We start from the raw sequence: 13,149 nt of genomic DNA, 5'->3' as shown, positions 1-13,149 counted from the left end.
TACCCCAGCCCTGCCATCACCTTGAGTGACTATCAAAGTTCACATTGTTGACCTTTCCAATTCTCTAGCACCTTGAACTCCATGCTTCTAGTTTCCTGCACATCCACTGTACGTCAGCCTCCAAATCCCATGACTGCGTCCTGGACTTGGACCTTGTCATCCCAGAGAACTATCCCATCTAAGAAAATAGTGTCAAACCTGAGACCCTCCGATTAAAAACCTTCTAACTTTGTAGCTCTCTCATTCAGTTGTTTCTGCTACATTTGTTCTTCACAGGGACCTCCTACTTGTTCATCAGCCTCCTGTCTTCCTTCCGTACTACCCAACTTAGCTGTTGTTGTCCATCAATTCATCCAAGTAATATCTTCTATTCCTTTGTTCTCCATCCCATCCACATGACCAAACCCCACCCTGCTTGATGCCAACAGATTTCTTCCTATTGGGAATCCAGGCTGTTCAGTGCTGTAAGAAAAAATATAATAAACCTCTCATTTAGGTGCCACTATATAAATTCTATATAAATTCATGGTCACCATCCTCAACAGAATCTTTAATCCTATACAGCCACACAGAGCTCAGGATCTGGAACCAGATTGGATACATTTGAATCTCAATATCAACCCAGCACTCACTAACTGTGTTACCTTAGGTGAGCCACTTAACTTCTCTGTCCCTCAATTTCCACACCTGTAAAACAAGATAATAAAAGTGTCCACTTCCTATGGCTGCACTGAAGAATAAATGAGTTAGAGCAGTGAATGGCACATAACGACCACTTCATGGGGATTATACATTATTATTATTATTTCGGTAATCAGATTTCTCTGCTTCATCCTCTCTAGTGGTTATGTCACACCTTTATCACTCGCCCCTTCTTCCTCCTGCTGCACTCACTTTTATTTGGTTCTTTCTCACTCATTCTTTTAGTCTCAGCTTAGATTTCACTTTTTTCCAAGATGTCATACTTTGTCCCACTGTACCCCCACCCCTACATTTGGACTAGTCTCTCCTCCCTGCTGTCCTAGCTGCACCTCCCTCCCTGCGCCCTCCATCGCCCTGTGTTATAATCGACTGCAATGCCTCTGGCAGGCCTGAGTGTACCTTGCTCTCTGTTGTAACTCTAGCACCTGACACAGAGCTGGCACACAGAAATAAATCACTTTATATGAATACTATTTTAAAAAAAGGAAGACTCAGACAAGACCGTGAACTCCCCGAGTAGGGCAATTTTATATTATCTTTGGATCAATTTTAATACCTCGCAAGAAATATTGTAGTACTTAAAAATCAAAAAATATTTTTCAAATAATGTTTCTGTGTCTCTTGAAAGTTTTTTTTTTTAATTTCCAGAAGAATCCATACTCTTTATCAACTTGCTTCTTCTCTGCATATCAAAATAGTCTCATCCTTCAAAGTTCAACTCAAAAGCCATCTTCTCCAGGAAGTTTTTACCAAGCCCCTACTGGTTATCTATTGCTGTGCAACAAAGCGCCCCAAACTTAGTGGTCTAAAACAACAATCTATTAGAATATTTCAAAGTTCTGTGGGTGATCTGTCGTGTGGCTGGGGCAGCAGTCATCTGAATGCTTGGCCGGGCCGGACATTCCAGATGGCACAGTCCCACAGCTGGAAGTTGGTGGGTGAAGAGCTTGGCAGAGGCTCTTAACTAAAGCAGCTGCATGTGGCTTGGGCTTCTCACCGGCAGCCTCTGTGTCCTTACTCTTCTTACATGATAACTGACTTCCAAAAGGCAGGAAGCCATCTAAGGACTGTAGCTGGAAACAGTTTGGGTATCACTCCTACTACATCTTATTGATTAAGGCTATGAAGTCCTTCTTGGATTCAAGAAAGTGGAGAAATAAATTCCATCTCTTGATGAATGAATGTCAAGGTCACATTGCAGCAGAGCATGTAAGATGTGAGATATTGTTGTGAGCGTCTTTGAAAAATGTAGTCTGTCTCATCTCTCAAGGCAAAATTAATCCCCTTCTTGTATATTCTCTAGGATTTTATTTCTTTCTTTTTAACATTAATTTCTACCTCTGGGCCCAGGATGATTTTGCAACGAAAGGTCTCCACCTATATGCACCCAAAACTATGGGTAAATGGAATAACATTATATGACTCAAACATATAATTACTTTAAAGTGTATGTAGATGTTTTGTGATTAAATTTCTTTCTTTTTTTTTTTTTTTAACCAACCCATAATAGAAACTCAACTAATATGGGGAAATCTGTACAATTTTTATGTGAAAAAGTGGGCCTTTATGCTCAAAAGTGGTTGACTAAGCTTTGGCTGGTTTATATGTTTGTCTCTTTTAAATAAGTTAGGTGCTACCGAGCACAAGGACTTAGTTTGATGGCCTTTAGATTCCTAAAGTGTAGCAGATTAAGTTACACAAAATAGATGCTCAGTAAATGTTGACTTGGTTTGGTTACAAATTTCACTTAAAAATGTAGTCTCTACCATCTACTTATACATTCAGCAAGTATTTATGAGACATTTACTATGTCGCAAACAATAAAGACTGAGCATAAAACAGTGAACGAAAGCAGCGTGCAGCACAGTGAGGCGAGATGCCGATTACCGAATTCTCATGAGTGTAAACTTTCAATCATGATCAGCTCTTCATGCAGCTTCCTAAGGCCGCCTTAACAAAGTGCCATGAGCCAAGCGGCTCTAAAAGAGCAGATATTTATTGTCTCCCGGTTCTGGACGCTGGAAGTCTAAAATCAAGGTGTCGGCAGGGTCGGTTCCTTTGGAGGCGGCGAGGGAAGGACGAGTCCCAGGGCTCTCTCCCTGACTTGTAGATGGATCTCCTGGTGTCCTCTTCACACCATCTTCCCTCTATGCACATCTCTGTGTCCAAATTCCCCTTTTAACAAGGACATCAGTCACCTCGGGTTAGGCCCACCCTAATGACGTCATTTTAGCTTAATTGCCTCTGTGATAATCCTATCTCTCAACAAGGTTACACTCTGAGGTACTGGGGTTAGGACTTCAGCATACGAATTTAGGGGGCTACAACTCAACTCTTAAGGCTTCTCAAAGGGAAGGTCCGTAGCGATCAGAGAACTCACAAGAGGGTGTTTGTCGTCGTCAGAGTGGCCAAGGCAACGCTTCCTAAGGGAGTGCGGCTGAGTGGGGCCCGTGGTGCGTGGGCATTCGCTAGGCAAAGAGAGAAGGGAAGAAGATTCTTGGCCACAGAAATGACATGCTTTTCCCCTCCGTACAACCTAATGAAAGACGGGTAAGAAGATGGGGGCAAAAGGGTAACACGATCAGATTTATACGTTTAAAATTTGTTAAGAAAATGTGACACCTACAGTGATATCATTTTACTCCACAGAGGTTTATGTTTGCTTTCTATCTGTGGCCATGGTTACCAGCAAACCCAGATGAACATAACTCAATCAGAACTAGAGATGATTCCTAGACAGGGCCCTACTCCTAGGATGTACCTGTTTACAGTTCTGACACAAATCCTGGGGGTTAATCCTGAGCAGGAAGTCAGGTGACGGTCCTGAATTCCAAATTTTGTCCTTGTAGCTTCATGTGTCTGTCAAAAATTTTGTTGAAATTCTCAGGCTATCCTGCAAACAGTAGACATCCCTAGGCACAGCTCCCAATGTCAGGTTCATCTTTCTGTGTTTTCTTTTCTTCTTGGCAGAGGAGTTAGTTCAAATGACCTATTTTACCATTACTCTTGTGGAGAACAAATTGGTAAAAGGACAGGTGAATGCTAGTAGAATAGATAGAAAACTTGGCATTAATCAAACATGATGATTATGATAACTAGGAGCAGAATGGCAAACAGGAAAAGAGATGGATAAATGGAGAAACATTATAGGGTACACTTGTCAGAACTCAGAATGGATTAATATGGATAATGAGGAGGAGAAAGGTGCCAACGATGACTCTTATGCTTCTAGTTTGAGCAACTGGACAGATGGGATAGTTTTCACTGACATAAGGAATATGTGCAGAGGATGAACAAGATGTGAAGAAGGATCACATGTTTCAGTTTGAATCCGAGATGCTTTGAGACATTCAAGAAGCTACATCAATTAAACATCTGTATGCAGGAACTCAGAAAAGAGTTCTGGGTAAGAGATCTGTAAGTTTTCACGTCTCCATGGATGTGGAAGATGGACTAGGTAGAGGTTTGAGAAACTCCACCATTTAATCGTCTTTCTTTGGAAAGGTGAAAGAGAGAAAGAAAGAATGGCCAGAGATGTATGAATAAAACCAGAAAATGAAGAAAGGTTACTACTTCAAAAAGAGGGCTGGTTAATAGCATTGATTGAGTGCTGCTAGATATTCAGGTGTGATAAGTAAGGATGATCTTGCCAAATTTAAGTCACTAGTGATGAGACAGCAGGTAAATCACTGCAACTTATATAAAGCTATTAGGAGAGCAATCCTATACAGCTCTGAGAGGACAATAGACAAAAATTCTTGATAACTTCAAAGTAGGAAAAGACTTCCCAAGCAAGTTATCAAGGCATTACCAATAATGGAAAATATTGATAAATGTGACTACATTAAAATAGTGTCTCATCCTTAAAAGATACTATAGGGTTGAAAAAGGAAGCCACATAACGGAAGATGATATTTGCAACATTTAAAAACGACAAAGACACTGTACTCAGGTCTGTGAATAACTCAAAGAACAATTAAAAGAAAACAAAAAAGACAACCTAATAGGAAATGGGCAGAAGACTTTACAGGCTCTTTACAAAAGAGGAGATCCAAATAATCAATCAATATATGAAAAAGTGTTCAATTTGTATAGGAATCAGTCATATGCAAATTAAACCACACTCCTCCCGACCTAACCCTCTAACTGCAATGTTTAAAAGTTTGAGAATACTAAGTGCTGGCAAAGATGAATTCCCAGAAGCTGCGGGTTGGAAAACACATTAGTACAAAATTTTGAAACACTTGGCATAATAAACCTTTGAGCAGAGATTCCACTTCCAAGTGTAAAACGCTAGAGAAAAATTATGTCCATATGTGCTAGGATTCATGTACAAAAATATTCTTCACAGCATCGTTAATAGTATTCTCCAACCGAAAAAGAACTCCAATGTCCTTCAACAGTAGAATGGCTAAGTAATCTGTGAGATTTCATGCAAAGAAGAATTATACAGTAATGAAAATGGATGAGCTGGAGTTTATGTGCAACCATTGGATGAATTTCATAAGCATACTGTTGTGTTAAAGAAGCAATATGCAAAAAATAATAATAATACACAAGGATGTCTAATTATGTGATTCAAAGGCAGGCAAAATGAAACTATATTGCCCAGGGATGTATACCTAACTGGTAAAACTACAGAGAAGCAAGGATGGGTTATCACACAAGTCAACAACGTTTACCTTTTGGCGAAAGCTTGGGGATTGTTATTGGGGAGGAGGCAGGGGCCATTTTGGGGGAGTGAGCAATGTTCTACTTTTTGACCAGAGTGGTGCTTATATGGTTGTTTGCTTTCTAAATATTCTATAAACTGTATACGTTTTATGATCTTTCTGTATGAAAGATATATCTCACTATAAAAAGGTAAAAAAAAAAAAACACCCTACCTCTAAAATTATACTATTTAATTGTGAGTTATTTCATTATTTTTGTAAATGGTGCCTTCTAATAAATCAGTGTGATAACCAAGGCTATTAGAAGTACAGCCATACAAGATGTTATATTTTGCTGGTAAAAATTCCCTATACTAGTGGAATCAGATAAAAATATGAAAAAAAATTGCTTTGATTTTTAGGTCGGATCGTTAAATGCATGTTTCCTTGCAAAGAGGAATTTCCAAGTTGATGTGTATGAAGCTAGGCAAGGTAAGAGAATACTGAAAATTGTGAGCTATGGTTCTCTTTCTCTGACCTCTTTCTCTTTAGATTTTAAAAAGGAATTTTTTAAAAAAGAGAAACTGTTAGAATTTTTAAACCTCAACTATCTAAATTCATTTGATACAAATTTACTACTTTTAGTATTTTCTTTAAAAGAGTTAGCAAGTTCTATTTATTTGGTCCTGATTCCACCAGTTTGTTCAGGTGTTAGATGCTCATCCCATCTCGGGATGTCAAGAGACCTGCGTAACATGTCTACTTCTAATGCCTTAGATGTCCGAATGGCTACATTTGCACGTGGAAGAAGCATTAACTTGGCCCTTTCTTATAGAGGACGACAAGCCCTGAAAGCCATTGGCCTGGAAGATCAGGTACCTTGTTAATGCATTTTCTTTATGGAAGATAATACCTGCTGTTTTTCACAAGTTGCGTGGTCTTGATTTTATCCTGGTTCAAAGTGCTATTGAATGCTAAGAACCTCCGCACGAAGACTCATTCTATAAAGTTTTCGAACTTTTAAATTTGGCGAGAGGGTGAACATTTGACACTCAAGAGCCCTGGAGGATGCAGAGCACGAGGCATGAATTAGGGGAGGCGGGTCCTGCAGCCCCAGATGATGACTTTTCCCAAAACAGGCTCTCAACAGGACGGTAGATCTCCGCTTTCTGAAAGTGTGATCTGAGATGACGTTAGGATGAGACGAGGCAGGCAAACTCCATTCTTTTGACTATATAGGTCAATAATCTCTTATCCACAATTCTATGCTCCAAAAAGCTCTGAAAGTAGAAAGCTTTTCATCAGGCATTCAGCAGCAAATTTGACCTGATGTGAGACTGTGTGTGGCCTTAAAAAAAAGATCTCATGAGATGTGACTATGTTTTGCTACAAAAGTATGACGTTTGATTACGAGGTGGTGCCTCAGACACTGCTGGGTGCTATGTGACATCCACATGGGCACTATGCAACCACTCTAAAATTTAAAAACTTCTAAATTCTGAAACCAATGGGCCCCAAGGTTTTGGATAAGGATTGTGGGCCTGTAGTGGATATTCTTCACAAGGCTTCGATGTCACTGAACTTCTGTCTATCATACAGTTTGAAAATGTGTATTTTCCTTGATAGTACTTTTGTTGCCAATGTGTCTTTGAAACGGTAATATGTTAATGTAAGTGCCATTTGCATTTTGTAATTTTTGAGGTCTGTGTGTAGGAACACACCACACGAGTTTCCAGGAGTCCTGGGATTTACGCCCTGCGTGTTGCTTTCTTTTGTGATCATTAGAAAATCACTTAACCTCTTTGACAAAACACCATTTTCCTCAAGTTTAATGTTTGATTTAGACCTGATAAACTTTAAGTCTATTTCTAAATCTGAAGGTTAAAAAGAAGCAAAAGCTAAAATTTTCAGGAACACAGTTTTCATTAAGTCTCTACTACACTGTGCTTCCATTGCCCTTTACATTATTTTTTTAAAATATTTTAAAATTGTATTTTAAAATTAATATCTATCTTATTTGCATTATTCCACGTTATAGTAATGGAAATAGGTATTTCTGGTTTTATTTCAGATTGTATCTCAAGGGATTCCCATGAGAGCAAGAATGATTCATTCTCTTTTAGGAAGAAAGTCTACAATTCCCTATGGGACAAAATCGCAGGTAGGTTTTCCTCGGAGACAGAGTCTCTTTTGGTTATAGCTGAGTCCAATATCTAGAACTGGCCATTTGCTTGTTGGCCCTTCCTTTCTGCTCTAGCCCTGTCTTTGACATTGCATGCCTCGGTCTGGAATTTGAGAACAAGTTCGTTCATAGGAGATGCCTAAAATAGGGCCCAGTCCCTAATAAACGTTCGGTAAAAGTTAGATGTTATTGTCATTAGGCTGGCTTTTGTCTTTATGCTTTGCTTGTACTGGACACCTTTACCTTCCAGTCTCCTTTCAATTGCATAGAGAAAATTGCTGTCTATTTATTGTCAAGCATAATATGCAAGAACAACTCTATATGATGTTGCTCACACAAAATTTAATTGTAATATAATGTATAGAATAAGCCAGAAATGCTTTCAGTATTGTATAATTTCTAAAACAACAGAGTTCAGATGCTGACGTAGAGTTTATCAAAGAAAATCTATTATCCTGCTTCGTTTTTTTCTTCCAATCTTTTGCAAAGTAACATATGGAGTTGGGCAAAGTATGTATTTTTACCTAGTTATACATTCTAAGTTTGTTTCTAGGAGAGAATGAATGAACCAAACATCTATCCACAGGAGAAAAACTCCAACTTGCTTTATCCAGTAATGTGCCATTTTATTAAGTGCAGTTCATATTCTTCTGAGTCTGACCCTCTGCAGAGTTCCCGCTGAGGGTAGAACAACGCTCGTTAGACAACCCTGGGATCTTGTAAAATGCAGTCTGACTCTGTAGGGCTGGGGTGAAGAGTGAGGTTCTGCATCCAAACACACCCAGGTGGTGTCCATGCTGTTGGTCTGTGGACCGCGTTTTGGGGAGCAAGAGACAAAGCACACATGCTCATGGGAACAGGACTCTGAGTGTCAGGAGTGCACGACTGTGTACTTCAGAGAGGGAGCAAGCTTTAGTTTTCAGAGACGACTTCCTAGAGAAAGTGAAATCTGATATAGACATTTTGTTTAAATCTTAAATTGGCAGTGAGAGAGCATCAACCCAATGAAGTGAAAGTCCATCTACGGAGAGAAGTCGAGTGAGACCAGATCTCTAAAAATATCCAGGTGTGTACTGGGCAAATGCACTTTCTCATAACAGAATCTCGTAGCGATCAACAACATTCGCTTCATCGAATCCAACCACCTTGCTTGACAAACAAAGAAAGGCCTCATGATCATGTGAGCTTGACACCAAGGGAGAAACGAGGCAGGTTTCTCAGGCAACGGCACATGGAGCGTGATGCAGGAGGCCCTCGCCACTGAATTACGCTGTTTCTTTTACAAAGTTGAGAGTGACTCAATAATCGTTCCGCCTTTTTCTTCGATTAATATGGAATGTGTGAGGAAACCATCCCCTCAGCCGAGAGTGAACCAATAAAACATAAATAGACCAAAGAGTGAGATATGGTTCAAAATATGAGGAGAGCTAGATGAGGAGAGTCACTTGGACCTGAGGCTAAAAGGTACCCATGCCACCAGAGCTGGAGAGAGAGCAGCAGCTTCATCTCCAGTGACTCCCCATGAGGATAAAAATGTTGGCGGGAGTTTCCATTTGGGTGCCTTCAATACATTAGAAAAGGGAAGTAATGATCTCTCCCCGATCAATCCTGCTATTTCTCAATTCTTAAGAACTGAGTTAAGGCTAAATTTACAGCCACCCCTCTTTCTTTGGTTCGCATCATTACTTTTATGTCTGAGTCAAACGTGGGGGGCTCCTTCTTCTTTAAGAACCATGGAAAATTGCTGTTCCCATGAGCATGTGTGCTTTGTCTCTTGCTCCCCAAAACGCAATTCCACAGCCTGAGGAAGTCTAAAGCCCTCCCCATGATCCCAGAGTTTCCACGAGTCCCCAGGGAGCCTACCCTCTGTTGGCTTCCACTGCCTCTCAGTATCTACTCCCTCTCAGTATTGGCTTTGTACTGTGACGGTCAGACGTGAAGTTCAAGTTTTTCACTAATTTCCACAAACAACATTCACTCAAAAGACACATGAATATTCTGAAGACCTGGGGGTCCTGGAGGGCCCACATTGTGTACAGAACAGCAAACAATTTAGAAATCCCTAATATGCACAATTGGATCTCCAAAATCCTTTCTGAGCCCCTTCTCTGAGCCTCCCTCCTCCAGCTGTTGCTTTCTTGGCCCGTTCTCTCTTGCGGTGCCCAGGCTCTTCCTGTCTTGCTGGGTACTCCCATCTCCTCTCCAGGTTGCCCTGGGAACTATCAAAATACTCTCTAATGTACAGAGCAGGTCAGAGTTCCCCAATTCTTACTCCTCATCACCCATACCCAGAATAGAGAAATGGTGCTTCCTTTACTAGGGAACATTCTCATTTGAAGGCATTAAGGATATAGAATCTAAACATTTTTTTCTAATGTATTAGAAAAAGTCAGCACTGCAACTATTGTCTTACAAATATCCAAAGGAGATAATTCAACTTCCTTAAAATTATATTATTGTTGTTGTTGTTGTTGTTATTATTTTGGTTCCAAGGGATATTTTATAGCTCTTACTTTTTTATTTATACTTGTTTCTCATAAGATCAACCTTTTAGAATAGGTATTGGAGAAGTGAGACTTGATGGGAGTGATTCTAACTTTTGGTTATGATACAATGCTACCAAAAGATGTGGAGCAGACTAGACAGGGACATTTTCTGGTCTTCCTGCAGGAGCCATGTGTCTGTCAGCTCTCAGATGTCAACCAAGCCTGATTACTGATATGGAAAGAATATTTCCCCATGTAAATGAGACTTCATAATTAAAATGTTTCCTAATATACTTTGAATAACAAGTATAGATTCCATTGACATGAAGTGATTAATGATACCAAAGACTGGAAAACAGAAGTGGGAGGCAGAGAATTAAGAGGTCCCCTTTAATTTTAATTTACATAAAGACACAGAAAACTCTTCTGCAGGCATTGCCTCTGTAGCATGACCAACTTATTTTTGTACCAAATATAGATCTGTTAATTTTAAATGTCTACATTTGAATAAGGTGAAGTCATAAATTAGCATATTTGTGTTAAAATGTTGTACCATAATTTGGAAAATTATATGCTAAAAACTTTTAAAGCAATAGACTCACTCTGAATCATAAGGCTGCGTTATGACTTTCATGGGCCCTAGGCAGGCTTTTGTGGGCCTCTTTCCCTATAAAACAATAAATATTAAAAATTAGATTTTATGAATGCATTGGTGTAGATATATATAATCCAGGCTAGATTCATTCTTATATGTTCATTTGACTTATTTTTTCTTCTGCTTTGAAAATAAACTAAAATTAAAACATTTTTATCTACCCTTAAAAGTATGGTGGGCCCTAGGTACTGTGCCTGCCATTCCTCACGAACAGTTGGCCCCACTGAATTGACCTATAAAGTTAGAAACAACCAACACATGTTCCAGAGAAAGTTGATCCTATTCCTACCAGTCCCTCCCACCATGATCACACACAAACACACACCCTTTTATATCGAAGTGAAGGCCTTCCAAGTTGTCTCTTTGAGAAATAGTACATTTATTGTAGTGATCCTATCATTTCTGAAGTTTATTAAACAGCTCAATTTGGACACCTAAGATAAAAATATGATATTTATAATTGGTTGAAACAAAACTATCTTAGTGAAAATAATATTTTCCTATAAGAGAATAGTTTGGTTTTTATAGTATCAAACTTTGAAAAAGCCTGTGTTTAAATTTAAGCATCATATTATATGTTTTTAGTTAAAGTGTTTATTTTTTTAAAAGGCTTCTAGCTAAATTGTCGTAAAACTAAGCTTGCCATCGTCTGCTAAATAATGAATATTTCCTATTTTTGAGTGAATAACATAGAATTATATTTGTCCATTCTCCTGAGACAAACAGTACTTACTATATTTTTCTTGCAGTATATTCTTTCTATCAGCAGAGAAAATCTAAACAAGCATCTATTAACTGGTAAGTCCAATGTTTTATTTACCAGTTGTCATTTTGAGTGAAGCACATGAGACTAATCTTATCACATGATTTATTGGGATTTGTTTACTATTTCTTTTTATGGGTTATTAAAAGCAAGACTATGTACAATACCAATTTCTTCTTGAAAAGTACTAGTGATACATCCTCTGGCATCTTTTCTTCATGTTTTCAGTGAGTCAAGTGAAAGTTATTGGTTCAACAAGTATTGAATTCCTGTTGTCTTCTAAGCTCTGGAATAAATGAGTGCTCACTCCTCGATGAAGGACTTACAGTTTAGCGGGACAAGAGATATACTCTACTGATTTGCAAAGTGACATGATTAGATTTGCATTTTAGAAAAACCAAAAGCAGCAGTGTGGAGGCTGATAGAGGGCTGCAGTCTTTAGGGTACTGGGATAACCCCTGTGTGCAAAAACGAGGGCCTGGACTAAAGCTATGGCAATGGGGTTAGAGACAAAGGTGCAAGTTCATAATATCTGTGGGAGACCAAATAGAGGATGTAGGAGACTAAGAAAGAGGAAGGTGTAGAATACAAAAACCCTGAGGTTTCTAACTTGAGTAACTAAAAGACCTACACAATAAAGGAACACACCCTGGCTGCTAATTAAGTTTGTAGCCTGGCTAATCCAGACAATCACATCCCATGTAGCCTTTGATCATAATAGTTTTTTCTCCTCCTCAGCATTTGTACCGAACAGATTCACTCTGTAAAACAAGCCACTTAAATATTTCTCTTGTCTTCTAAATCAGCCCGTCTCGATACAGTCCAGCAGTCTCTGATCTTTGGAGAGTGGTCATCCATGACTTATCTGTGTTTCTCCATTGTCCCCTACCCAAAGCCAGTTGGCAATATTTGTTTTGAGTTTAATTGAATTGAACTGGGAGAAAGAGTGATGAGGGAAGTTACTCTAATGATTCACCAGGGGCTTAAGAAATAAGGCTTAGTATTCTTAACTCAGTTTCTTTACTTACATTTGTAAGACCGTCTTTTGGATGGGTAGATGGGTGGGGTGGGGCTAGGTGGCTAGATTTATTCATGTTGATCCTAAGAAAGTAAATACACTACAAAACAGCTTTTAAAAAGGTAGTATAGCTGACCTAAGACATCTCTTTGTAGCATCCTCTGAATGTATTAAAATAATAGCAAACATACATTCATGAGACACCAGACACCATACAAAGAATTAGTATCAATAATCTATAGTGTGACAACTTGAATCAGAAGCCTCTAGGCATGGTATGAGAAAAGGACTTTGGCTGAACATTTCCTATCATAAATAAATCTTAAGTTAGAGGCAACTTTTAAAGTATGCAATGCTTGCTTCTTTCCCAGGGTGGCCAAAATTACAGCAATGTAAGAATTTGCATAACAGAAATTGGAATGTTGGACATTTTTTTTTTTTTGAGAAATGAGGATAGTTGATTTTTGTTCATGTCTTTTACTGCCAAATGATTCAATTTACCAAACTGTTGTTAAATGACAATTTTAACTCATTATTTTTATGTTGCTAAGAATAAATAACTATCATACTATTGTTGGGGAATGATTAATATTTCAATTTGATAATGTGAAATAAGAATTGGAATTTTCTTTTTCTTTTCTTCTCTCTCTGTCTCTCTCTCTCTCTCTCTCTGTCTCTCTCTCTCTCTCTC

General features: G+C 38.7%; 1 protein-coding gene across 1 annotated transcript in view; it reads left to right on the top strand.

Moving 5' to 3' along the window:
• KMO (kynurenine 3-monooxygenase) overlaps positions 1-13,149 on the top strand; it is a 44,502-nt gene that overhangs the window by 12,733 nt on the left and 18,620 nt on the right. The window contains 4 exon segments of the mRNA XM_011380012.2: positions 5,777-5,846; positions 6,132-6,229; positions 7,426-7,515; positions 11,427-11,475. Of these exon segments, the coding sequence (XP_011378314.2) occupies positions 5,777-5,846; positions 6,132-6,229; positions 7,426-7,515; positions 11,427-11,475 (307 nt within the window).

The sequence above is a fragment of the Pteropus vampyrus genome, unplaced genomic scaffold, assembly GCF_000151845.1.
Source record: "Pteropus vampyrus isolate Shadow unplaced genomic scaffold, Pvam_2.0 Scaffold383, whole genome shotgun sequence".
Classification (NCBI taxonomy): domain Eukaryota; kingdom Metazoa; phylum Chordata; class Mammalia; order Chiroptera; family Pteropodidae; genus Pteropus; species Pteropus vampyrus.
The sequence above is the reverse complement of the archived record's forward strand: the minus strand, read 5'-3'. Positions and strand labels throughout refer to the sequence as shown.